At 40.5% G+C, this 24,384-nt stretch overlaps 1 protein-coding gene across 5 annotated transcripts in view; it reads right to left on the reverse strand.

Moving 5' to 3' along the window:
- The window catches only part of slc35a1 (solute carrier family 35 member A1), a 106,061-nt gene extending 82,977 nt beyond the window's left edge, over positions 1-23,084 (reverse strand). For 4 of the 5 annotated variants that reach the window (XR_011340715.1, XR_011340716.1, XR_011340714.1 and 1 more), the window contains exons 1-3: positions 22,971-23,084; positions 2,910-3,087; positions 544-703 (exon numbers count right to left, since the gene is read on the reverse strand). Coding sequence is in view for 2 of the 5 variants with exons in the window: in XM_069887366.1 (XP_069743467.1) it covers positions 544-703; positions 2,910-3,087; positions 22,971-22,980 (348 nt within the window). In the remaining 3 variants the exon portion in view is untranslated. The other variant, XM_069887367.1, reaches the window with a different exon arrangement.
- Positions 23,085-24,384: the final 1,300 nt, after the last annotated feature.

Below are 24,384 nucleotides of genomic sequence, written 5' to 3' on the forward strand. Positions count from 1 at the left end.
ATTTTCAGTCACATTCTTTGAAAACATTTAATCGTTGCTGCATCAGCAGGTTCCTCTCCCTCCATAAAGCCAACCAAAAGACGGACAATAACATTTTAGATCATTAACCCTCCCTCCCCCTCCCCCTCAAGTTTACAAATAAAGTGACTCTTACTAAGCAGGATAAAGGAGACCCTTTTGAGTCACCCCAACGGCGAGCGGCATCAACCAGCTCTTCATCCAGAGCGACACCATTGCTGTTTCACACAACTTTCTTCAAACAGCTGCTACGAACAAACCACGACCAAGGCACTCCACTGGCTGAATATTTGCTCCCATCTTCAACAAAGGTTTAAGTATCAAAGAACTTTTACAATTTTAAAGCTATGTATTTTTAACCTATTATTTTATTCTTATTTATTTTAATTTTTAAAATTTATTTTCCTCAAATTTTTTTTCTGATTGCTTGAATTCTGAATACTAGGCGGATTTTACTGTATCCCAGATATTTCAACTATATGTACATTGTTCTTGTGTGTTTTAGACAACAAACTTATTTATTACCTGATATACTGCTGCATCCAAGTTACTGAGTGCCACAAAGGCCATATTGTTTTGAACAGCATACACTAAAGATGGAATACTGAGCTTCAGCAATTCTTTGGGACTCTTTAGTATGTTCTCATTCAAAGATGACAGCGTCCCACTGAAACTGCCTACATCCCTGAGGAAAAAAAGGAATAAGGTAATAAGGCATCTCTTATCAATAATCAAAAAGATGCATACTGAAGGTCTCATGCCTCACCCTTACAGAAGAGCAATAAATAGGACCGGATGTGTGGCAAGACGATGTGCTGTGCTAGATAGTGGCACGGTTAGCATAGCGGTTAGTGTAACGCCTTTAGGGACGGGAGTTTGAATCCCATGCTGTCTGTAAGGAGTTTACACTTTCTCCCTTGTCTGCTTGGTTTTTCCCTGGGGGCTCCAGTTTCCTCCCACCATTCCAAACGTACTAGGGGTGTAGGTTAATGGGGTGTAAAAATTGGGTGGCACGGATTCATGTGTTTTTTTTTAAACTTTATTTAAAGATTTTATTACATGAATAAAACAAAATTACATTAAAGAAAAAATAAAAATGAAGTAATTATTGCAACACAACATTAATAACCCAACTTAAATCAATCTAACCCCACCCATTTATACGACCACTAAAAAAAAAACTATATATAAAAACCCCACCCTTCCCCCCAAGAGTGAAGAATTAATAAAGTTAGTAATATTATATAAAAAAACACTCACAAACAAAAGAAAATAACAAGTAAAAATATTAATTAAAAAAAGTTATCAAATCTAAAATATCACACATAAAACATATTTAAAATCAGACTTAATTGCATGTACTTAACAAATGAAGTCCACTTCAGCTTATAAAAAGACATCTTATGAACTGAAAAAGATATCTCTTCCATAATTAAACAAGACTTCATCTCTAAATACCACCTATCTAAGGTTAGTATATTTCTATCTTTCCAAGTAAGCGCTATACATTTCTTAGCCACTGCTAAGGCTAAATAGATTAAAGAAATCTGATAATAATTTAAGCCTAAATCGATTAATAATTGCATATTCCCTAATAAAAATATCAGGATCTAATACAATATAGATATTATATAAACTATTAAATATAGATTGAATACCTTTCCAAAACTGTTGTAATCGATCACAAAACCAAACTGTATGTAAAAAAGTATTAGCTGTCTGATCACAACGAAAACAACAATCTACCTTACTAAGACCAAACTTTTTTAATTTCTCTGGTGTTAAACATAATTGACGTATAAAATTATAATTAATCATCACTAATCTAGCATTAATCAATTTCTGAATACTATTCTGACAAATTTCCATCCAAGCTTCTTCAGCTATTATAGAACCCAAATCTTTTCCCCATTTCAACTTATTTCAATAAAAACATATGTCGGCCACATACCTGTTTTACAAATGATCTTAACTGATAATATACAAATACAGAATTTCCACTAATACCAATTTTCCTTTGTAATTCCTCAAAAGAACAAAAACATTTTCATGTGTGAAATGGCCTGTTACTGTCTAAATTAAAATTAAACTATGTCTGGCTTGTCAGGTAAAAGTATCAGGTCAAGAAAGGAAATGTACCTCATTTTCTTAATTTGAAACGTACATGCAGCATATAGGCAGCATGGAAGAAACAACAATGTTTTTTATTATTTTTAGGGGGCTGCTGGCAGAGCAATAATCAGTAATCTCCAATCACATTTTAGGGTGGCACAGCAAGCACAAGGGTTAATTTAATGCTATGACTGCGCCAGTGGTCCAGGTTTGAATCCACCACCATCTACAAGAGGCTTGTACGTTCTTTCGGTGATTGCATGCATTTCCACCGGGTACTCCAGTTTCCTCCTACATTCCAAAGATATACAGTTAGGAGGTTAACTGGTCATGTGGGTGTAATTAGGAAGTGCAGGCTCATGGGCTGCATCTCTACTATATTAATTTTATTTAAATTTTTAAGGTAGCGGTCACAAGCTACCACAAATATTGGATATAGGAGGTGATTCAGAGTAACAGAGAGCATTTTATAGATTGTGCCTCAGTGTATTGCTGGTGAATGAAGCAAATTTTCCCTGTAATGGTTTGGATGGCAATCAATTTTTTCTTAAATTTACACAGTAATAGACCCTTCTGGCCCACGAGACTGTACTGCCTGAATACACCCAAAAGAAGATGTCAATAAAAGCCAAGATGGGAGAGAATTGTAACGCACAGGTGACAGTAATACAAGCCTTCTAATGCAAAATGAATGGGGCAAAAGCAGTAGAAACACCATTGACAAATAATTTATAAAATTATTAAATGTTGTGGAAAGTGGTACTAAATTTCACACTTACCTTCTTAACATACCTAGGCTTAAAATTAATTTGAGGACTTCAGTAACACAAACAGCTGTGGTTGCAAAGTACATCTCCGTTAAGACTGTTCTTGTATATCGTAATACCACTATGTAGGTGGCAGCTACAACTGTCATTACCATCAAGTAGTACAATTTAAACAGCAAGCTGACATTCTCTGCAACATAAAAGGAGAGAGAGAGACCTCAGATGGTTTTCTGGAACATAAAAACTGTGGAGCTTAAACACATCCATGTTCTAATTCATTAATCAGAGCACAACAGATCCCTACAAAACTCCACTCATCATTGATCTCCAGGCAGAATATGTTCCATCTACTACCACCCTCTGTCTTCTGAAAGGAAGCCAATCCTGAATTCAAGCAGCCAAGGTTCCAGAGATCTTATTACATGCAGACAAGCCCAGCAAAGGTAGATGAGGGGGTGGGGGGGCTTTTTAAACACATTACAAAAATCTATATCCTTCAAATCCACCTCAAAAAACTCAATTAGGCACATGAAACACAACTTACCCCTCATAAAGCAATGCTGGCTGTTCCAAAGACCACGTTTCTCTAAATGCTCGGAAATCTTGTCCTCAAGAATACTCAGATAATTTGCCCACCACTGATGCAAAATTCACTGGTCTACAATTCCCAGGAATCTCCCCGTTACCTTTCTTAAACAAGTGGACTACATTTGCCATTCTCCATTCCTCCTGTACCTCTTCTATGGCCAGGGTGGACTCAAAGGTCGTCACCAACACCTTAGCAAGCTCTTCCCTCACTTTCTGTAATAACCTGGGGTATATACCATCTGGTCCCGGGCACGCCCATCTGAATTTTTTTTTTTAAGATATAAACTTCTTAACCTTGACATGCTTCAGCACACAAGCCAGTCCTATACTGACTTCACATTCACCAAGGTCCCTCTCTGGTCATCAGTGCAGCAAAGTATTTATTTTGGCTGCAGGTACACATTTCCTCCTTTATCCCAAACAAGTGCTATCTTTACTCTAATCATCCCTGTTCTCCATGTACATTTAGAATGCCTTAGGGTTTTACCTAATCCTATTAGCCAAGGCCTTCTTGTATCCCATTCTGCTTTGCATGTCCTTCCTCAAGTTCCTTTCTGGCTACTATACAATTCTCACAAGCCCTTCCTGACTTCTGCTTCCTCATCCTTATGCAGGCTTCCTTCTTCCTCTTGACTGGCTGTTCCACTTGTCAACCAGGCTCCTTTATCCTACCATCTTTTCCCTGTCTTATTGGGATAAACCTATCTCGAAACCTGCGCAAGTATTCCCTAATCCTCCCCCACATTTCTGCTGTGCTTTTCCCCAAAAACAGCTGTCCCTAATTTACTCTCCCAAGTTCCTGCTTTAACTAAACATCATAATTTCCAAAATTAAAGGCATTCCTATTTTGCCTGCTCCTATCCATGTCCGGGAGCTATGGTCTCTGCCTCCAAAATGCTCACTCACCAAGAGGTCTTGTCACTTGACCAGGTTCATCCTCCAGTATAGCCTCTATTCAGTTGACTTCTCCACATATTGTAACAGGAATTTCTCATGGACACACCTGACAAATTCTGCCCCATTTGAACCTTTTGCACTGAAGTGCCAGTCAATATTGTGGGTTGAAGTCTCCCATGATAACAATCCTGCTATTTTTGCAATTTTCCAAAAATCTGCCTACTTATCTGCTCCTCAGTGGCCTCAGTCAACAATCCATCCTCCCTTTCTGCAGTTGTGATGTTATCTTTGATTAGCAATGGCGCCCTTTTACCTGTTTCCCTATCCCTTTGAGACATCTAAACCCTGGAACATGCATCAACCAATCCTGTCCTCGCATCAGCCAATTCTCTGTAATGGCCACAATATAGTAACTCCAAAATAAATACATTCCAAATTTATTAGATAATTAATGCATCTTTCAAATTCATGTCAAGGTCCACCACAAATTTCTGTTATAGGCTTGCTTACAATCAAAGATTACAATGTCCAACATAAAATAGCAATAACAAATTAAGGCAGTAGCATCAGATTTGTTCAAGTGTATTGTCAAATGCAGCAAGATGCAGTGATAAAGTTTGTTTTACAAGCAGTCCAGTGAGAAATATAGTCTGCCATGATAGTATAGAGTAACAGAGTTGGGAGGGAGAAAAGGCAACACACTTTTATATTGAGAGGTTCATTCAGAGTGTAGGGGTAAGAGAATAGGGCATGAAAGGAGAAGAGCTGCTGTCAGATTTCAGCACTACTTTCTTTTATAATTGACACACAACTGTCTTAAGCTGCACCTGGAATAAAGATGAGGTTTTCCCCAGAATGAAAATACAATAGTACTCGAATCCTGAGAATAGTATCAAAACTAAAGTGAACTTACTATAATGAAGTAGGACATGTTGTCAATTATTACTCAAAATTGGCAGATAATGTTACATTCTATATCCTTTAGTTTAAATACATTTGTGTGCTGAATGTCTGCCAAGCTGCCTGTCTCCCCCAGCTCTGGCGAGCCTTGCTGTACTAACATTGGCTGAGCATTATCTCTCCTGTTAAGGACACTCCCCTTGGGCATAACTGTACATGCATCTATTGTCTTTCATTATTGTACCATGAGTTTCTGCTAATAAAAGCCATGATTATTGTTTGATCGCATCGTCTTTGTCTACTTCATCAACTGGCACTTCAATATGGCAGGTTTAAATTTTCAAAAATTGGTTAACATTGATAAAGATGATTTGCTTCACACAGACCAAAATAAAATCTTTAAGAATCAGGAATATTGTAACAAGAGACGATGCACTGAATTTTGATTTTTATTCTTGTTAATATGGTGCCAAACAAAAATAATGTTGTAAAATCCTGAAAATTCAAAATGATGCAAACTAAAATCATTTATTGACATTATTCTGCCAGTACCATTTTAAAACCCTCAACCTCCTCAATATCACATATTCCCACACAAAACTTGTACAAAGGCTCCAGAAAGATCTCAAATTTTGAATTTCACATCTTATTTTCAAATTCCTTGTACAATGTACAGATGTATCAAAACTCTAACTCGCAGTCGGAGCAGTCCAGGAGAGATTCAAGGGTATGACAGACGTTGAAAAGAAACCATGAACCTGGAGCTGCTGGTTTTCAGGCTTCTATACCTCTGCCTGAAGGCATCAGTGAAAAGAGACTGTGACCAGGTTGGCAGAGATCCCTTATGATGTTGGCTGCAATGACTGCAATGGAATGGGAGTTCAGAGCCCATGATGGACTGGACTGCATTTGCTACCTTCTGTATTTCTGGGCATTTGAATTGTCAAACCAGTCTTTAATGCAAGCAGCCAGTATGTTTTCCAGACTGCTCCTGCATAAGGTTGATTGAATTTTTGACGCTATGCTAAATCTTCTCAGACTCGTTAGAAAGTAGAGGTGCTGGTGTGCCTTCATCATATTTGCCTTGAGGTGCTTGCTCCAGGAATAGTCTTCTGAAACATGAACTCCCAGGTACTTGAAGGTTCAGGCACCCTCCACCACCTTCCCGTCAATGCAGACAGGTGTGAGGAGCTGTGGTCTCTCCTTCCCAAATCCTAAAAATTTATCAGTGCAAATGCCAAGTTTAAAATTCACATACATACACAAAAGTGTCCAAATTGCTGATCGTTCTCCATTGGTTCCCTAATTTTCGTCAAATTCCCAGGCTGGATAAAGTTGCCCTCAATTTCTTAATAATTACACCGAGGAATCTGCCATTTAGACCTGAGGCAGGAATAGTCAAGCCATTCATGTGAATATCATATCTGTCATTGCATATGCAATCAGGATGAAGGCTCGCCAGCAGATATACTTTGTGAGCTGCTGGAGAAGATTCGGTATGTCACCCAAGACTCCAGAGAACTTCGACAGGTGTACCGTGGAAAGCATTCTGGCTGGCTGCATCACTGTCTGGTACTGAGGTGCCCACTCTCAGGACAAAAAAAACTCCAGAGGGTTGTTAACTTGGCCTGCAACATCACAGGAACCAGCCTTCACTCCATTGAGTTTATCTATAGGCTTTTTCAGATGCATTCTCTGCTAAGAATGCGCCTGAAGAAGCAGAAGTGGCACTTTAAATTACCGTTCAGGTGGCAGCGTTGAAAGCGCAGCGCTGGCCACTTGAAAGGACAGCTGTGCCGGGATGCGCATTGGAGCGCATTCTAGCTCCTGTCCCTTGGGCTTTCAATTCAGGATGGCTGGCTGTCAGCTGGGAGAGCCAGCACAGGCTATCAGCGCGGGGATGTCCCCACACTGATCCCGCTGCCTCGCTCTCTCCCCACTCATGGGGCTGGAGCGGCTGGCCGGGGGGGGGAGGGGGGGTTACAGGGGCTGGAGCAACTGGCAATGGGGGGGGTAAGGGGGCTGGAGCGAGCGGCGAGGGGGCGCTTGAGTCAGGTACCGGCATTGTTTCAGCCAGCCTCCTTCTCCCCCGCTGCCCGCTTCAGCCCCCTTCTCCCCACTCCCGAAATCATTCCCGACAGCGTGGGGACAGCCTGCGCCGGCTGCCCGACAGTGTGGGGACTGATTTCGTGAGTGGGGAGAGAGCGGGGCAGAGCGAGTGTGAGGACGTCCCCGCACTGACAGCCTGTGCCAGCCGCCTGACAGTGTGGAGACTGTGAGAGGAGCTGTCAGGCGCTGGCCAGCTGACTGTCATCCGAATGACAGCTTTTAGGCGGTTGCATTCAGATGGCTGGGGAGGCCACTGTGCTGGGGGGGATTATCCCTCTCGGAGGAGGCGCCTCCTGCACATTCATGTGGCCTTCCCACAGCTGCATTTTGCCAAAATATGCAGCTTTACAAGCGGGTCAATTGGCCACCTGAAAGTGCCTTATAAGAGGTGGTGTCTTAATAAAGCAGCCTCCATCCTCAAAGACCCCCACCACCTGGACCACACCCTCTTCACTCTGCTATCATGGGGAAAAAGGTACAGGAGCCTAAAGATGAGCACTCAGTGGCACAGGGACAGTTTCTTCCCCACTGCAATCAAATTCTTGAATAATTAATTAACCAAAGACACTGCCTTACTTTTCATGCTTTTCTTTTTAAAAAAATTGTTGTAAAAGTGGTTTATATGAATGTTTATACTATGATGCTACCACAAAACACTAAATTTCTACTAATACCACTGCCAGAGCCTAGTTTTCCAAGCATTTTCAAGTATTTGTACCATAAGATATAGGAGCAGAAGTAGGCTATTCGATTTTTGAGTCCGCTCCGCCATTCCATCATGAGCTGATCTATTCCGCTCCACTCTCCTGCCTTCTCCCCATAATGTTTGATACCCTGGCTCTTCAGATACCTATCAATCTTTGCCTTAAATACACCCAACAAAAGCCTCCACAGCTGCCCATGGTAGAAAAAAAACACATTCTTCAGCTAAAGACATTCCTGTTTTAAGTGGGCACTCTTCAGTCTTGAAGTTGTGCCCTCTTGTCCTAGACTCCCCTACTATGGGAAACAACTTTACCACATTCAAGATGTTTTCTATGAGGTCCCCCCTCATTCTTCTGACTCCAAAGAGCACACTCCAAGACCGGTCACAAGTTCCTCATATGCTGATTCCCTTCATTCCAGAATAATTCTTGTGAATATTCCCTCAACCCTCTCCAATGCCAGTACATCCTTCCTTAAATAAGGAGCCTTACACTGTACCCCATGCTCCAGTTGAGTTCTCACCAGTGCCTGACAACGTCTCAATATCACATCCCTGCTATTTATATCTCATTCCTCTGGATATGAATGCCAACATTACAGTCACCTTCTTCACCACCGACTCAACCTGGAGGATAACTTTTAGGGTATCCTGCACGAGGACTCCCAAGTCCCTTTGCAGCACCAAAGGTTGAATTCCTCCCCTCCCCAAACCAGACAATAGTCTCTTCTTTTATTCCCCTTTGATAATTGTATTTCCACTTGCCATTCTCTTCATCTATCCAAGTTTCTCTGCAGCCTCTCCATTTCCTCCTCACTACCTGCCTTTCCATCTATCTTTGTTTCATCTGCAAACTTAGCCTCAAAGACATTTATTCTGCAATCCAAATTATTAACATACAACACAAAAAGTAGCCCCAATACTGTGGAACACCACTAATAACCAGTAGCCAACCAGAATAGGATCCCTTTATTCCTATTCTCCCGATCAGTCAATGCTCTATCCATGGTGGCATCTTTCCTGTAATTCGATGGGTTCTTATCTTGTTAAGCAGCCTCATGTGAAGCACATCGTCAAAAGTCTTTTGAAAATCCAAATATACAGGAAGTTTCAGATTATCTGAAATGCTTGGGACCGGACATTTTACAGATAACTGAAAAATAGCTTTCAGGAGTCCAGTAGCATCAGCAAAAACTTGCATCAGCGGTTACAACAAGAAAAAAAATGAAAAGTTTTTCAAGCATAAAATAATGTTTAATTCTTAGCAAAAAGTGTGATCTCTGCTTTCAAAATAAGATAAATGCATAAATTTAAGAAAAAAAAATTTCAACTTTGAAAATTTTGGATAACTGAGAATTTTGGTTGTAGTTTTCAGATAATCAGAAAGATACTGTACAACATCCCCTGAAGGTCCCTATCTAGCTTGCTCATGGTTACCTCAAAAAAAATTGCAGTAGGTTTGTCAGGCAAGATTTCCCCCCCCACTCCCCCAGGAAAGCATGGTGACCTTAGGGCATGTATGAAATAAACTGGTTAGCTTTGTTTTTGAGGTTCTAACGAGCAATTTTTTTAATACCAATGTGAAATATTTCGATTTTTAATCAGGCCTTTGCAGTGCCACCAAGAGGTTATTAATCAGAAATTAGAGAGAATGATATTGGAGATAATATACCAAACTGGATTGTGGATTTGTCAAGTGATTAAAAAAAAACTCAGGAGCTCATTCTCATACCACAGGGTTGATGCAAGAGTATAGACTGTCAGCAATGAATGATTTGGGTGAGAAAGCAAATGGAATTTTGCTAACTTGTTGATGTGCAAAGATAGACGGCAGCAAAAAATGTCAAGAGGATACATAACGGTTTCGGGAGGACATAGATTAAAGGATATGACTTCATGATGAAGTCATCCACTTTGCCAAAAAAATAGAATCATAGAGTACATTTTACACAGTGAGAGATTGAAAGACATTTGTGTTCAGGGGAACTTGGGTATTATTATACATGATCACCAAAAGCTAACCAGCAATTAGGAAGGCAACTTTTGCAATTACTTTTGCAAGGGAAGATGAATCCAAAAGGTGAGATATTTTTCCACAACAATACAAGACACTGTCTTGACTGCAACTGGATTATTGTATAAAGGACTGGTCTTGCTACTCAAGAGAGGACATGTGTACAGCAAATGTTTGTCAGATTGATTGGTTGACCGGTGGAGAGATTAAGTTGACTGGATTAATAATTTGAGCAAACAATGAATTGGTGGAGGCACTCAGGAGGTCAGACAGCATCCAAGGGTAGAAATAATTAGCTAATATTTCAGCCAATGAACTCATTATCAACACTGAGATAGGTGAAGTTACATCCATAAAGGGGTAAAGAAGCTGAGGGAGGGGCACAGAGCTCATATAGGACAAAAGATGCAAGAGGTGTTGAGACCAGTAGAGGGAGAAAACATTGCAAAGAAGGTGGGGGAGAGAAACGAGGGGGAGAGGAAAGAAAGGACAGGACTAGGTGAAGAAAAGATGGGAGCAGTGGACGCAAATGAGGATGGGGTTCACCTGAAATATTAAAAACAACCAATGTGATAATCCTTAAATTTACCTTTAGCCTCACCCTGACAATGGATGAGGCCAAGGACAGACATGTCACTGCAGGAATGGTTGGGGGAGTTAAATGTTTGGCTACAGGAAGCTCAAGTTTAGACCCACAAACAGGGCATAGGTATTCAGCGACGCGGTCATCCAATTTAAGTTTGGTCTCACTGGTGTGGAGTCTAGACTGAGTATATCAAAAGCAGCAGATTTAGTTGGCATGTGAAGCTCTGCCTCAACTGGAAAGTCAATTATGTGAAGGTCAGGATAGATGAGAGGGAGAAGAGTTTTTGCATTTACTGTGCTTACGCAGGAAGTGTTTGAGGGTTGCAAGGGTGGAAAGTGGAGTAGGGAGTGTCGGAGACTGAACGCTGTGGAAAAACAAATAAGGATAAAGAGGAAAATGTGCCTTGCAGTGGGATCCTGTTGAAAGTGACAGAAGCGTCAGAGGATGATGTGACAATGCAGAGGCTGATGGAGTGAAGAGTGAGAACCAGAGGAACTATGTTCTTGTTTTACCTGGGGGAAGGTGGGGTAAGGGCAGAAGGATGAGAAATAGAGGAGATACAGGTGCAAAGTTTATCCAAGGGGAAATCCAGTTATTAAAGAAAACCGGACATTTTGGATGTCCTGGAGTGGAAGGACTCATCCTGGAAGCAAACACAAGAAAGGGATGGGAAGAGATACAATCCAGGTAAATGAGTGAGTGAATTTGTAGTTGATATCAGTGGATCATTTGAAATAAAACATGAAAGTCTGCAGACAACGTGGTCGAAGTAAAAACACAATGCTGGAGAAACTTAGCAGGTCAAACAGTGTCCTTTACATAGCAAAGATAAAAATACATAACTGGCATTTCAGGCTTGAGCCTTCATATCAAGGTGGATAGCTTGTTTCCTGAAGGGAAGTGTCAGAGGTAGTCAAGGTAAATTTAAAAAGAGTGGAAGTTGGCCGTGAAGTTAAAGGTACAGGACTGCACCAGTGTTGTCATTGATGTTACAGAGGATAAGTTGGGGAGTAGTATCCAAACAATTGTCATTTTAGGGCCTAAATGATAAACCTGCTACAAAACCAAAACTAGGGCCCTAAGAGACACCAAAGTTTCACTCCTAGATGCACTCAATGCCTTCTCCTTATGAGTTGACCACCAAAAACAAGGAAGGACCACTGCTCCCTCCCACAACCACCACCACCCCACCCACCCAGCCTGATGATTCTCCGCTGTCAGTATCCAAAGATGACTCACAGGCTGCCTTCAAAAGAGTGAATCCCAGGAAAGTATCCAGTCTGGACAGAGTACACAGTCAAGTACTGAAAACACGTGCTGATCAACTGGCCAATATCTTAATGGATATCTTTAACATCTCACTCGGCATGGTCCACCGGTTTCAAACAAACCTTAATTGTACCAGTGCAAATATAGAATGTGGTAACCTGCTTAAATGACTACTAACCAATAGCACTTACATTCACAATGAAGTGTTTTGAGGGGTAGTGTTGAAGCACATCAGGTCCTCTCTGAGCAACACCATGGGATCCATTCCAATTTACCTACCTCAACAACAGATCTACAGTAGATGCTATCTCATTAGCTCCACACAAAACCCCGTAAAACTTGAACAGTAAAGACACATAAATCAGGATGCTCTTTACTAACTACATTTTGGCATTCAACACTATCACCCCCTCAAAGCTGATCAGCAAACTGCAAGACCAGGGCCTCAAAACCCTAATGTGTCATTGGATCCTGGATTTCCTCAACTCCAGTCCACAACTTTAAAAAAATTTTTAATTCAAGCATACAGCATGGTTACAGGCCATTTTGACCCACAAGTCTGTTCTGCCCAATTTACACCCCATTAACCTATACCCCCCCCCCGTACATTTTGAAAGGTGGGCGGAAACCTGAACCCCTAGGGAAAACCTATGCAGACATGGGGAGAACATACAAACTTCTTACAGACAGCCTGGGATTTGAACCCCCATCTTGTTCTGATCACTGGTACTGTGAAGGCGTGACACTAACCGATTTACACTGTTTTTTACTTCTGCAGCTGCAAGGCTGAGAACCTGCTTGTTTTTTTTTTAAAAGAATCAGCAGACATAATCCAATTTACACACCATGAGGCCCAGGATGCATATTTAGTACACCTAAATTCCACCATGGGGTCCAGGATGCAGTTGAATCAGTAGACATTATCCAACTTCCACCATGAGGCCCAGATATGCAGTTTTCTTTTGTTGGTCGCAGACTGTCAGGAGACCTTGAAGATAATTAAATCATTTGTTCAAAGAGATAAGATCTGAAGGAAACAACTTTTGGGTAATATAAGCCATGGTCCCACTGCTGAAGTTTGAGATTCTCCAAGAGGTGGCTACATCTCTCAGCAAGAAGAAGAACTTCAAGAGTCCAGCTAACATCCTGGTCGAGGGAGGTGGAGAATAGAAGCTGCAACTGGCGCCCCAACAACCTACTGCTAGTGTGCAGTCGTTGCCTCGCTTCGGCAGTTGGGACCAGTCCAGGCGTTGATAAGTATAATTGGGAAGGGCTTGCATATTATAGTGTGAATTCAGCTTTAGATTTAGCAATAAAGCCTTGTATAAACTGAACTGATCTCGGTGTGTGTGTCTATTTTCTTTCGGTAGTTCAAACACTGTGACCAATCTAAAACGATCAAAATGAGAGGTATAAGTTTACCCAAGACACAACCGTGCTGAAATCAGTGAGGATTGGCAAGAACAGGGTTATGTACTTAGGCCGCTACTCTAGTTGCTTTACACCTATGACTGCTTGGCTCAAGTAGGACAACACAATTTACAAATTTGCTGACGATACCACTGTAGTGGCTGTATAAAAAGTGGTGATAGGTCAGCATACAGGAAGGAGATTGAAAACTTGCACAAATAGTGTACTAATAATGCCACCAAAATCAAGGAGATGATTGTAGACTTTAGGAAGGAAAAACCAGAGGTGGTACAATCCAGACATTATTGGGGGACCAGAGGTGGAGAGGGCAAGTAAATTTCAATTCCTGGGAGTCTGTCTCAGAGGACCTTTCCTGGACCCAACATACTAATGTCATCATGAAGAAAGCACGTCAGCGCCTCTACTTCCTCTGAGGTTTGTAGAGGTTCAGTATTACATCAGAAACCTCGAGAACTTACAACAGATGAGTAGCAGAGAGTGTACTAAGCAGCCTGGTATGGGGCACAAATACCTTCAAAAGGAAGAAAGCCCTTCAAAAGGTAGCGGACACAGCTCAGTATATCACAGGCATAACTCTCACCACCATCCAGAAAATCTATATGAGCACTGCCTTTAGAGAATAATCAAATTTGAATTTTGTTTGCTACTGTTCCAGATACTGTACAAAAAGGCAGGGGTAACGGGCTCACACTGATGTTAATAATTTCTTGAATGTGGGAAGAAGAAAAGGCAATGTCACAGAAGTGAACTGAACTTTTACAAATGTGGGATATCTTTTCTCTGGCTTGGATACATCAAAGAGGGCAGCCACTCAGGACAAAGATAACAAATATCACTTCATTTAAAAAGACATTGAATCATCAGAATTCTCTAATCTAGGTAGCTGTGGAGGTTTGGATCTTGACTATTTTTCAATACAAAGATTCATTGACTTTTTGATAGGAAGACAGGGCAGTAAAGAAATGCTAAATGAATGTCAGAACAGGGATGAGAGGCAGCAAGGCCTACTCCAACATCTACTTGTCTTCCAGGTGCAGTTTCACTTTTGTACTCCAACCTCTTTGCAACAAAGGCAGCATTTACCCCTCCCCTCCTGCGCACAATTTGGACTACATGCAGTAGGTGAAAAGATAGCAGGAGAGTTTATATCTAAATGGGACACTAAATTAATCTCAAATAAAATGGATAACCCCACATTAAAGCATGTACTTCAGACATAGCATGGAATAAATCAATGTATTGGATTGAAGGTGGGGATATCTCCCAAAGCACCCTTGACCCAGAACCACTTAATACCCATGACTGGACAACAAGATCCTGGATACTTGGTGCCACAGAGGGGTCAGGTAAATCAAGGATTGTTGTAAACAAGAGCAGCTCATGTCATTCGAACAGTTGAGGAATAAATATGATTTGTCTGATAGAACATTCTTCTGCTATCTGCATCTAAGATTTTTTTTTAAGGGATAAATTGGGACCATCTATGACCCTGCCCGTCTGAGTGATGAGATTCACAAAGGGGAAAATGTGAGTGTTTATTTCTGTGAGGTATTTCATATTCCAAAATGAGAACCTGAAGCTGGGTTTACTCAGGTCATTGGAAAGGTGGGAGTTATACTTGGGCACAACTATCCATGAGTGGTGCTGGTCATACCTGTGTCTGGACAGTATGACAACTGTTATTAGTGCCAGGTACAGGCTGGTGCAATACAATTTCCTGCATCAACTATACATCACACCACAAAATTTACATAAAGCTAAACCAGAAATCTCGAAAATGTGTGTTAGGTGTGGTGTGGAGATTGGAACCTTTATCCTCTTAACCTAGCTATGTACAAAGGCAAGATCCTTCTGCAAGGCCCTGGAGGACATTCAGAAAAAAAATTACAAAGGTAAATTTTCCACAAGATCATCTGGGGAACATCATGGACATGTGTTTTAAACTGTCCAAGTACCAAATTCAATTTGTGAACGTCGCCTTGACAGTAGCCAGGAAATGTATAGCGGTCACGTGAAAGTCCAACTCCCAACTAAACATTGCATGATGGAATACGGAAATGCAGAGTTGCATTCCCCTGGAGAAAACCATACAATTTAAGGAGGAAATAGGACACATTCATTGGAATGTGGTAACCTTATCTGGAGTATAGCAACTTTATCTAGAGTATATTGGTTTACAGATATGATTATCCCCATCGGACCAAGGATATTAGAACAATCCTTCCCAACAGAGAAACTATTAGGATCAAGGAAATGGGACATGGCACAGATGACGTGCTCTGTAAGTCATTTTTTTTTCTTTTTACTCCTTACCTTTGGTTATTAAGTTACTTTGGATTTTTTTTTCCCTCTCTCTTAGGCTTTTTCCTAGGTTTCTGTTGGGGCCGTTGAACCCCACTGGCATATGTGTCTTTCATATCTCTATAATTTATATGACTTTATTCTTAGTTGATTCAGGGCAGGAGGTGGGGGGGAAATAAAAACACTCTGTATGTAATACTGGTGTTAGAAGAGATTGTATTGTGTATATGAATTTATAAGAGTCTGCGAAAAATCAAAAATATTAAAAAAGGCAGCATTTCCTTTCCTAATTGCTCACTGAACCAGTAAGTTAGCTTTCAGTGAATGGTGTAAAAGTACACCAAAGTTTCTCTGAACACACTTGGTTTAAAAATGCTTTCTATTATTCCGACTTATCAACGTGAATGACTTCACATTTTTACACATTATAATCCACCTGCCACGTCATTGGCCGTTCACTTTATGTACAGAAATGGAAAATTCAAATCTGCCACTGACCGATATAGATGATCTTTAAACACATAACGCAAGTCAAAGTTCTGCCATAAGAAAATGAAAACCTTTATAATAATATCAAAGTAACATTTAGTATCAATAACCACACGCATGAGGAGTCACATGATGGAGTAGTGGCCGGTAGGAGAATACCAGCCCTCTCCAGAAAAGAAGAAATAAAGTGAAAAAAAAACGCAAAGTTCAAGAAACACAAAACAAATAAAAGATAAAGGTGTGGAGAAAAGAAAGAAAATGGCACCCAAGGAGGAAAGACCAAAAACAACGTGAAAAAAGGAGGAAAGACACCGGAAGAGAATGGAGAAGGGTTTACCTGCATGAAGAGGCAGGGACCCACCATGGACAATGGAGCCCGCTCCCAGAGGTTAGTGGAGACCACACAGGGTGGCGAACTCCCGATTGCGGGACTGAAAAAATGGCTCATTGAGCAAAACAGAGTGCACAACGTGCGCACACCAAGGAAAAGGAAAACATCGACGGGAAGGGGACCCAGCTGTGGAGTGAACCTACACAGGGTGACCAGCTGAGAGATGCCTGACAGCAGGGCTCTCACCTGGAAGAAGAGGAAAGCAACAGGAAAGGGAGTGATAAGAAAGAAAAACAGCAACAGGAAGCCAACAGATAACTAGCCCAGAAGAAGAGGACCAACAACAAGACGCTATGCAAAAAAAACGCAACAAACTGAGGTAAGCAGCTCAACAAGAAAGTCAGAAGAGAAACAGATACAAGGAAGAGAAGTAGAAGACACAAACCCAAGAGCAGACACAGAAGAAGACCAAGCTCTGCACAGAGGAAAAGAAGGTAAATTAGATGGACAGTATATAGATTTTAAAAAATTTCAAGAACAAATGAAAGCATTAAAAGAATGGTTGGCGTTAGAATTTAGAGAAATGAAAAATACAGAAGAAAAAGTGAGTAGAATAGAGCCGGTCATGACAGAAATAGGGAAAAGATTAGAAAATGTGGAAGAACGAGAAATAGCTGTAGAAATGGAAATGACTTAAGAAGAAAATTGAAAGACAGTGAAAAAAAATTAAAGAAACATAAGAGTTGTTAGCTCAGAAGATGGATATAATGGAAAACTATAGTAAGCAAAACAATATAAAGATAGTGGACCTAAAGAAAGATGAAGATGGCAAAAATATGAAAGAATTTATAAAAGAATGGATCCCAAAAGTCCTGGGAATGCCAGAAATACAGGAAGGAATGGAAATAGAAAGAGTACACAGAACACTAGCCCCGAAACCACAGTCACAATAAAAACCAAGATCCGTTTTAGTAGAATTTCTGAGATAACGACAAGAGATAATATATTGGAGAGGGCAAGGAATAAAATTAGAGAAGACAAAAAACCATTGGAATACAAGGGTCAAAGAATATTTTTTGACCCAGACAAAAGTTTTGAACTCCTAAGAAGAAGGAGTTTAACACAGCAAAATCGATCCTATGGAAAAAAGGCTATAAATTTATGTTAAGATATCCAGGTGTGCTTAAAATAGTTATCCCGGGGGAGCAAAGCAGACTGTTCTCGGATCCAGAGAAAGCACGAGAATTTGCAAACGCCTGCAGGGCAGAAAGAGAGATGAAGAGATGTAACAAGAACGAAGAATGACAACAAACTACATATAAAGATGTAAAAATAATATACAAGAAAGAACTAAAAGGAAAGAAAAGGGAAGTAAGGGAGAGGGGGGGGGAAAGAGGAAAGAGGGGGAGCTTTGTTTAAATGTGAAGATAAAAGTCTTCTGGAGGGGGTTGGGTGTGAGAGAATAACAGTCACTGCGAAATCAGTTGACACTTGCGAGCAGGTTCGCAATCTGAATGGAGAGGGGAGGGACAAGGGGCAATTCAGAGAGGGGGGGAACACTTGGGGTTAAGAGAATTTTAGATGTGGGAGTTGTTGAAGTATTTTATGTTTTAGAAGTGTTGTCATACATTGAGTTCAAAAAGGGAAAACTGAGAGATGAAAATGGGGAAAAGGGGAAAGGTGGTGGTGAGGAAGAAGAAATGAGGTGTAAACAGAATATGAGATGGCCATGTTGAACTATATGACTATAAATATTAATGGAATACATAACCAAATCAAAAGGAAGAGGCTATTAAATTTACTGAAAAAAATAAAAGAATAGATATAGCATTCGTGCAGGAAACGCATCTAACTGAAGTGGAACACAATAAATCAAGGAGAGACTGGGTAGGGCTCGTAACGGCAGCATCATATAATTCAAAAGCCAGAGGTGTAGCTATATTAATCAATAAAAATGTACCAATCAAAATAGAGGAGGAAATAATAGATCCACCAGGGAGGTATGTAATGATAAAATGTCAGATATATTCAGATTTTTGGAATTTGGTCAATATATATGCACCTAATGAAGAGGATCAAAAGTTTATGCAAGATATTTTTTTTGAAGATTGTAGATACACAGGGGAAAATATTGATAGGAGGGGACTTTAACCTTAATTTGGACTCAAAGATGGATAAAACTGGACAAAAGACTAGCAGAAAGAACAAAGTAGCCAAATTTATGGTTAAATCAATGCAAGAAATGCAACTTTTTCATATATGGAGGAGACACCACCCAAAGGAGAAGGAATACTCATATTATTCGAGTAGACATAAAACATACTCGAGGATTGACCTGTTCCTGTTGTCAGCCCACATCCAAGGGAGAGTTAGAAAAACGGAATATAAAGCTAGATTGTTATCGGATCACTCACCCGTGTTATTAGCAATAGAGCTGGAGAACATCCTACCGAGAACGTATAGGTGGAGATTAAACTCCATGCTACTTAAAAGGTAGGATTTTAGAGAATTCATTGAGTGACAAATTAAAATGTACTTTGAAATAAATACGGAATCAGTGAAAGATAAATTTATACTATGGGATGCAATGAAAGCGTTCATCAGAGGGCAGATAATAAGTTATTTAACTAAGATGTAGAAGGACTACAATAGGGAAATAGTAAGTACAGAAAAAGAACTAGCAACAAGGAAAGATACAACAAAAAGAAGAGAGTTAGTGGACAAAAAAATAAAATACGAAACATTACAAACGTATAAGGTGGAGAAGAACATAATGAAGATAAAGCAGAAGTATTATGAGCTAGGAGAAAAAACACACAAAATACTAGCTCGGTACCTTAAAACAGAACAAGCTAAAAGAATAGTATTGGCATCAAGGAAAAACGACAAATTACATATAACCCAACAGAGATCAATGAAAACTTCAAGGAATTCTACGAGCAACTATACCAGACTGAGAATGAAGGGAAAGAAGACAAAATAGATGAGTTTCTAGCTAAAATTGAACTACAGAAATTGCAAGAAGAGGAGCAAAATAAATTGATAAAACCATTTGAAATAGAGGAAATACAGGATATATTAAAAAAGCTACCGAACAATAAAATGACTAGAGAGGAAGGACTCCCATTAGAATTCTATAAAACATTTAAAGAGTTATTAATTCCTCCTCTCCTGGAAGTAATGAACCAGACTGAAGAAACACAAAACATGCCAGATTCATGTAAAACAGCAATAATTACAGTAATACCAAAGACGGGGAAAGATCCACTAACACCAGCATCATATTCGCCAATATCTCCACTTAACTCAGATAAGATAATAGCAAAACTATTAGCAAACAGATTGGCCGACTGTGTACCAAAAATAGTAAAACTAGATCAAACTGGATTTATTAAGAAAAGACAAACAACTGACAATATCTGTAAGTTCATTAACTTAATCCATGCAGTACAAGGAAATGAGACGCCAACAGTGGCAGTTGCCTTAGACGCATAAAAAGCCTTTAACAGGGTAGAATGGAATTAATTATTCAAAGTATTACGGAGGTTCAACCTACCATAAAAATATATTAATTTGGATTAAAGCATTATAGAAGGGACCATTGGTGAAGGTGACAGTAAATGGATATATATCAAACCAATTTAAATTAAGTAGGTCAACCAGGCAGGGAAGTCCACTATCTCCCTCACTATTCGCTTTAGCAATAGAACCATTGGCAGAACTGATAAGATCAGAAAAAGGGATAAAAATAAAGGAGAAGGAATATAAAATCAATTTAATTGCAGATGACATCATAGTATACTGAACAGAACCAGAAATATCAATAAAAGAACTACATGAGAAATTGAAGGAACATGGAGAAATATCAGGGTACAATATCAATGCAAATAAAAGTGAAGCGATGCCAATGAATAATGCGGATTACACAGAGTTTAAAAAAGAATCACCATTTGAATGACAAACACAAGCAATCCAATACCTAGGTATTAGATTAGATAATAATTTAGGCCACCTATACAAATTAAATTATCAGCCATTAATGAAGAAATTACAGGATGACTAGAACATTGGAAAGAATTGCCAGTAACACTGATAGGGAGGGTAAATTGCATTAAAATGATTGTCTTCCCAAGGATACAATACCTATTTCAATCGTTACCAATTCCCTTAACAGAGAAATTCTTCAATGAACTAAAGAGAATAATAAGGAAATACTTATGGAAAGGGGGGAAACAGAGGATAGCACTAGATAAATTAACAGAATGGTACAAACAAGGTGGTTTGCAGCTACCAAACTTTAAGAATTACTATAGAGCAGTACAATTAAGATATCTATCAGATATCTATCTTGGACCAAGAAAGACCTAGATAAAATAGGGGAGAAGGTACCAGAACATATACTTTATAAGTGGGATGAAAAATTGATGCAACGTAGAAGTTTACCAGTACTCCACCATTTACTCAACATTTGGAAGAACATTCACGTAGAAAGGAAAAAAAACAAATTACCAACTACCAAAATTATTACTGATGCAAAATCAACTAATCCTTTTCACAATAGATAACCTTTCCTTTAGAGAATGGGAGAGAAAAGGAATTAAAAGAATAGAAAATTGTTTTTTGGGAAATAATTTATTATCATTTGAACAAATGAAGTACAAATATGGTATAATTCACGGTACAATGTTTGCATACCACCAACTGAAAACCTACTTAAAGGACAAATTGGGAAGCAGACTGAGATTACCAGAAGGAAGCAGCTATGAATATGTGATTACAGAAACAACGATAATAAAAAGATTTATAACAAACAGTGCATCAAGCTGCAAGAGAAAGAAAATGTTGAAATAAGCTATAAACCCAAACAAAAAGTGGGAAAAATTAAACATACAGATAAAAAATGAAATATGGGAAAAGTTATGCTCTGTAACCATGAAAAATATAATAAATACGAGGTTACACACAATACAATACAATTGGTTACAGAGGCTATATATCACGTCCCAGAAGTTAAATAAATGGGATCCAACATTATCAAATTAATATTTTCACCGTAAGAAGGAAACAGGAACAACAGTACATGCAATTTGGGCATGTGAGAAAGTGAAAAAGTTTTGGGAAGATCTAAATCAGGTACTAAATAAAATCTCAAAAAGCAACATACCAAAAAGTCCAGAGATCTTTCTTCTAAGTAAGATAAGAAGTAAAGAAATAGGCCTCAAACTGGATGAAGGGCATGATAGCTTTAGCTGTAGCAAAAAAATGTATAATGTCAACTTGGAAATAAGAAGAGAGCCTGATTTCAATGGTACATAGAAATGAATAAATGTATTCCATTGAAAAAAATAACATACAATTTAAAAAAATAAAGTCACAGTATTCGAACAAATTTGGGAACCGTACATGGAACACAACAGAGAGGGCCTACCGCGGACCTCCACCCCCTAAAATGATAAGATAAAAATGAACTGAGCCAGTGTGTAAAAGTAGATGACAGAATTTTCTTGATTATTTTCATTGTGTGATGACATTGTTTAATGGGTTTAATGTATTGTATATGTTGAATGTTTAATGGATTTGGAGGGGGTTAGGAAGGAGGGAGGGAAGAAATAAAGGGGAGAAAATGCCGCTGTGCATATTCAAGAGGGAAATGTCTGTGTGTATTGTGATTAATATGGTTCATAGTGTGAACAATTTTTTAAAATAACCACAAGCATGAAATTGTTGGTCCATCCTGTCAAAAACAAAGCTAATCCTTACTCGAATGAAATCCATCCTCCTTACTCAAATTTGATTCAATCAAGAAGCAAAACCCAGAAGTCTTGAAGACACTGTGGCTGAAGTAGAAACACCATGCTGGGGAAACTCAGCAGGCCAAACAGTGTCCTTTATATAGCAAATACAAAGAAACATAGCCCTTCATGGACTGCAGGCAATTTAATCAACGTCTGTCCCACAGCAGTGTGTCCATTGACAAAGAAAAATGCCTTCTTTGCCTGGAGGCTAAGAATGAATGGAGAATTTTACAACGTGCTTTAGTGACAACACTCTGGTCAACCCCCACCCCCACCCCCCCACCCCACACACCCCCCACCCCACACACCCCCCACCCCCACCACAACCCCCATCCCCACCCCACAGGCAGGATGACCAAACCATTCCCAGAGCAGTGGGACATTGGAACAATTTGGGGTCCGCACATCAGGGGGAACAAAAGTCCCCCGTCTCCGTGGCCGGCGGTACATGGCATGACAGGTGGATGTTGACATCCTATTGCTTCAGCCACAATCCAACCCAAAATAAAAGGGGGGCTCGCGTTCAGAGTGAGATCCGACTGGGACTCACCGGCCTCGCGGCGGCCAAACTAGTCGCTGCAGCGACGACGCCCCTCAAATGCACAATTCAGAGACGCCCATGTGAACAAAGCGGTGTGAGAGTACGCGATGGAAGCTAACCGGTCGCCATGGTGGTGCCCACGCCAGCTCGGCTGGAGCTGCACGGTCCGCCTCGCCAACGACCTCCAGCGATGAGGTTCCGGGAGAAGCCGCCACGAGGACGAACTGCGACGGCGCGCCCAACATCCGCTGTGCGCATGCGCACCCCCGCCGCCCCAAGCTGCTCCGGGGTTCTTTATTTATTTATATATAGAGAGAGTGAGAGAGATCAGTGAATTTTTATAGGTATATACTATAAAGAGAGATCAGTGAATTTTTATAGGTATATACTATAAAGAGAGATCAGTGAATTTTTATAGGTATATGAAAGACCCCAACAATGAAGACGCTGTTTACATCCGGTACCGCACGGATGGCAGTCTCTTCAATCTGAGGCGCCTGCAAGCTCACACCAAGACACAAGAGAAACTTGTCCGTGAACTACTCTTTGCAGATGATGCCGCTTTAGTTGCCCATTCAGAGCCAGCTCTTCAGCGCTTGACGTCCTGCTTTGCGGAAACTGCCAAAATGTTTGGCCTGGAAGTCAGCCTGAAGAAAACTGAGGTCCTCCATCAGCCAGCTCCCCACCATGACTACCAGCCCCCCCACATCTCCATCGGGCACACAAAACTCAAAACGGTCAACCAGTTTACCTATCTCAGCTGCACCATTTCATCAGATGCAAGGATCAACAATGAGATAGACAACAGACTCGCCAAGGCAAATAGCGCCTTTGGAAGACTACACAAAAGAGTCTGGAAAAACAACCAACTGAAAAACCTCACAAAGATAAGCGTATACAGAGCCGTTGTCATACCCACACTCCTGTTCGGCTCCGAATCATGGGTCCTCTACCGGCACCACCTACGGCTCCTAGAACGCTTCCACCAGCGTTGTCTCCGCTCCATCCTCAACATCCATTGGAGCGCTTACATCCCTAACGTCGAAGTACTCGAGATGGCAGAGGTCGACAGCATCGAGTCCACGCTGCTGAAGATCCAGCTGCGCTGGATGGGTCACGTCTCCAGAATGGAGGACCATCGCCTTCCCAAGATCGTGTTATATGGCGAGCTCTCCACTGGCCACCGTGACAGAGGTGCACCAAAGAAAAGGTACAAGGACTGCCTAAAGAAATCTCTTGGTGCCTGCCACATTGACCACCGCCAGTGGGCTGATAACGCCTCAAACCGTGCATCTTGGCGCCTCACAGTTTGGCGGGCAGCAACCTCCTTTGAAGAAGACCGCAGAGCCCACCTCACTGACAAAAGGCAAAGGAGGAAAAACCCAACACCCAACCCCAACCAACCAATTTTCCCCTGCAACCGCTGCAATCGTGTCTGCCTGTCCCGCATCGGACTTGTCAGCCACAAACGAGCCTGCAGCTGACGTGGACTTTTTACCCCCTCCATAAATCTTCGTCCGCGAAGCCAAGCCA

Source organism: Narcine bancroftii, chromosome 6 (assembly GCF_036971445.1).
Source record: "Narcine bancroftii isolate sNarBan1 chromosome 6, sNarBan1.hap1, whole genome shotgun sequence".
Classification (NCBI taxonomy): domain Eukaryota; kingdom Metazoa; phylum Chordata; class Chondrichthyes; order Torpediniformes; family Narcinidae; genus Narcine; species Narcine bancroftii.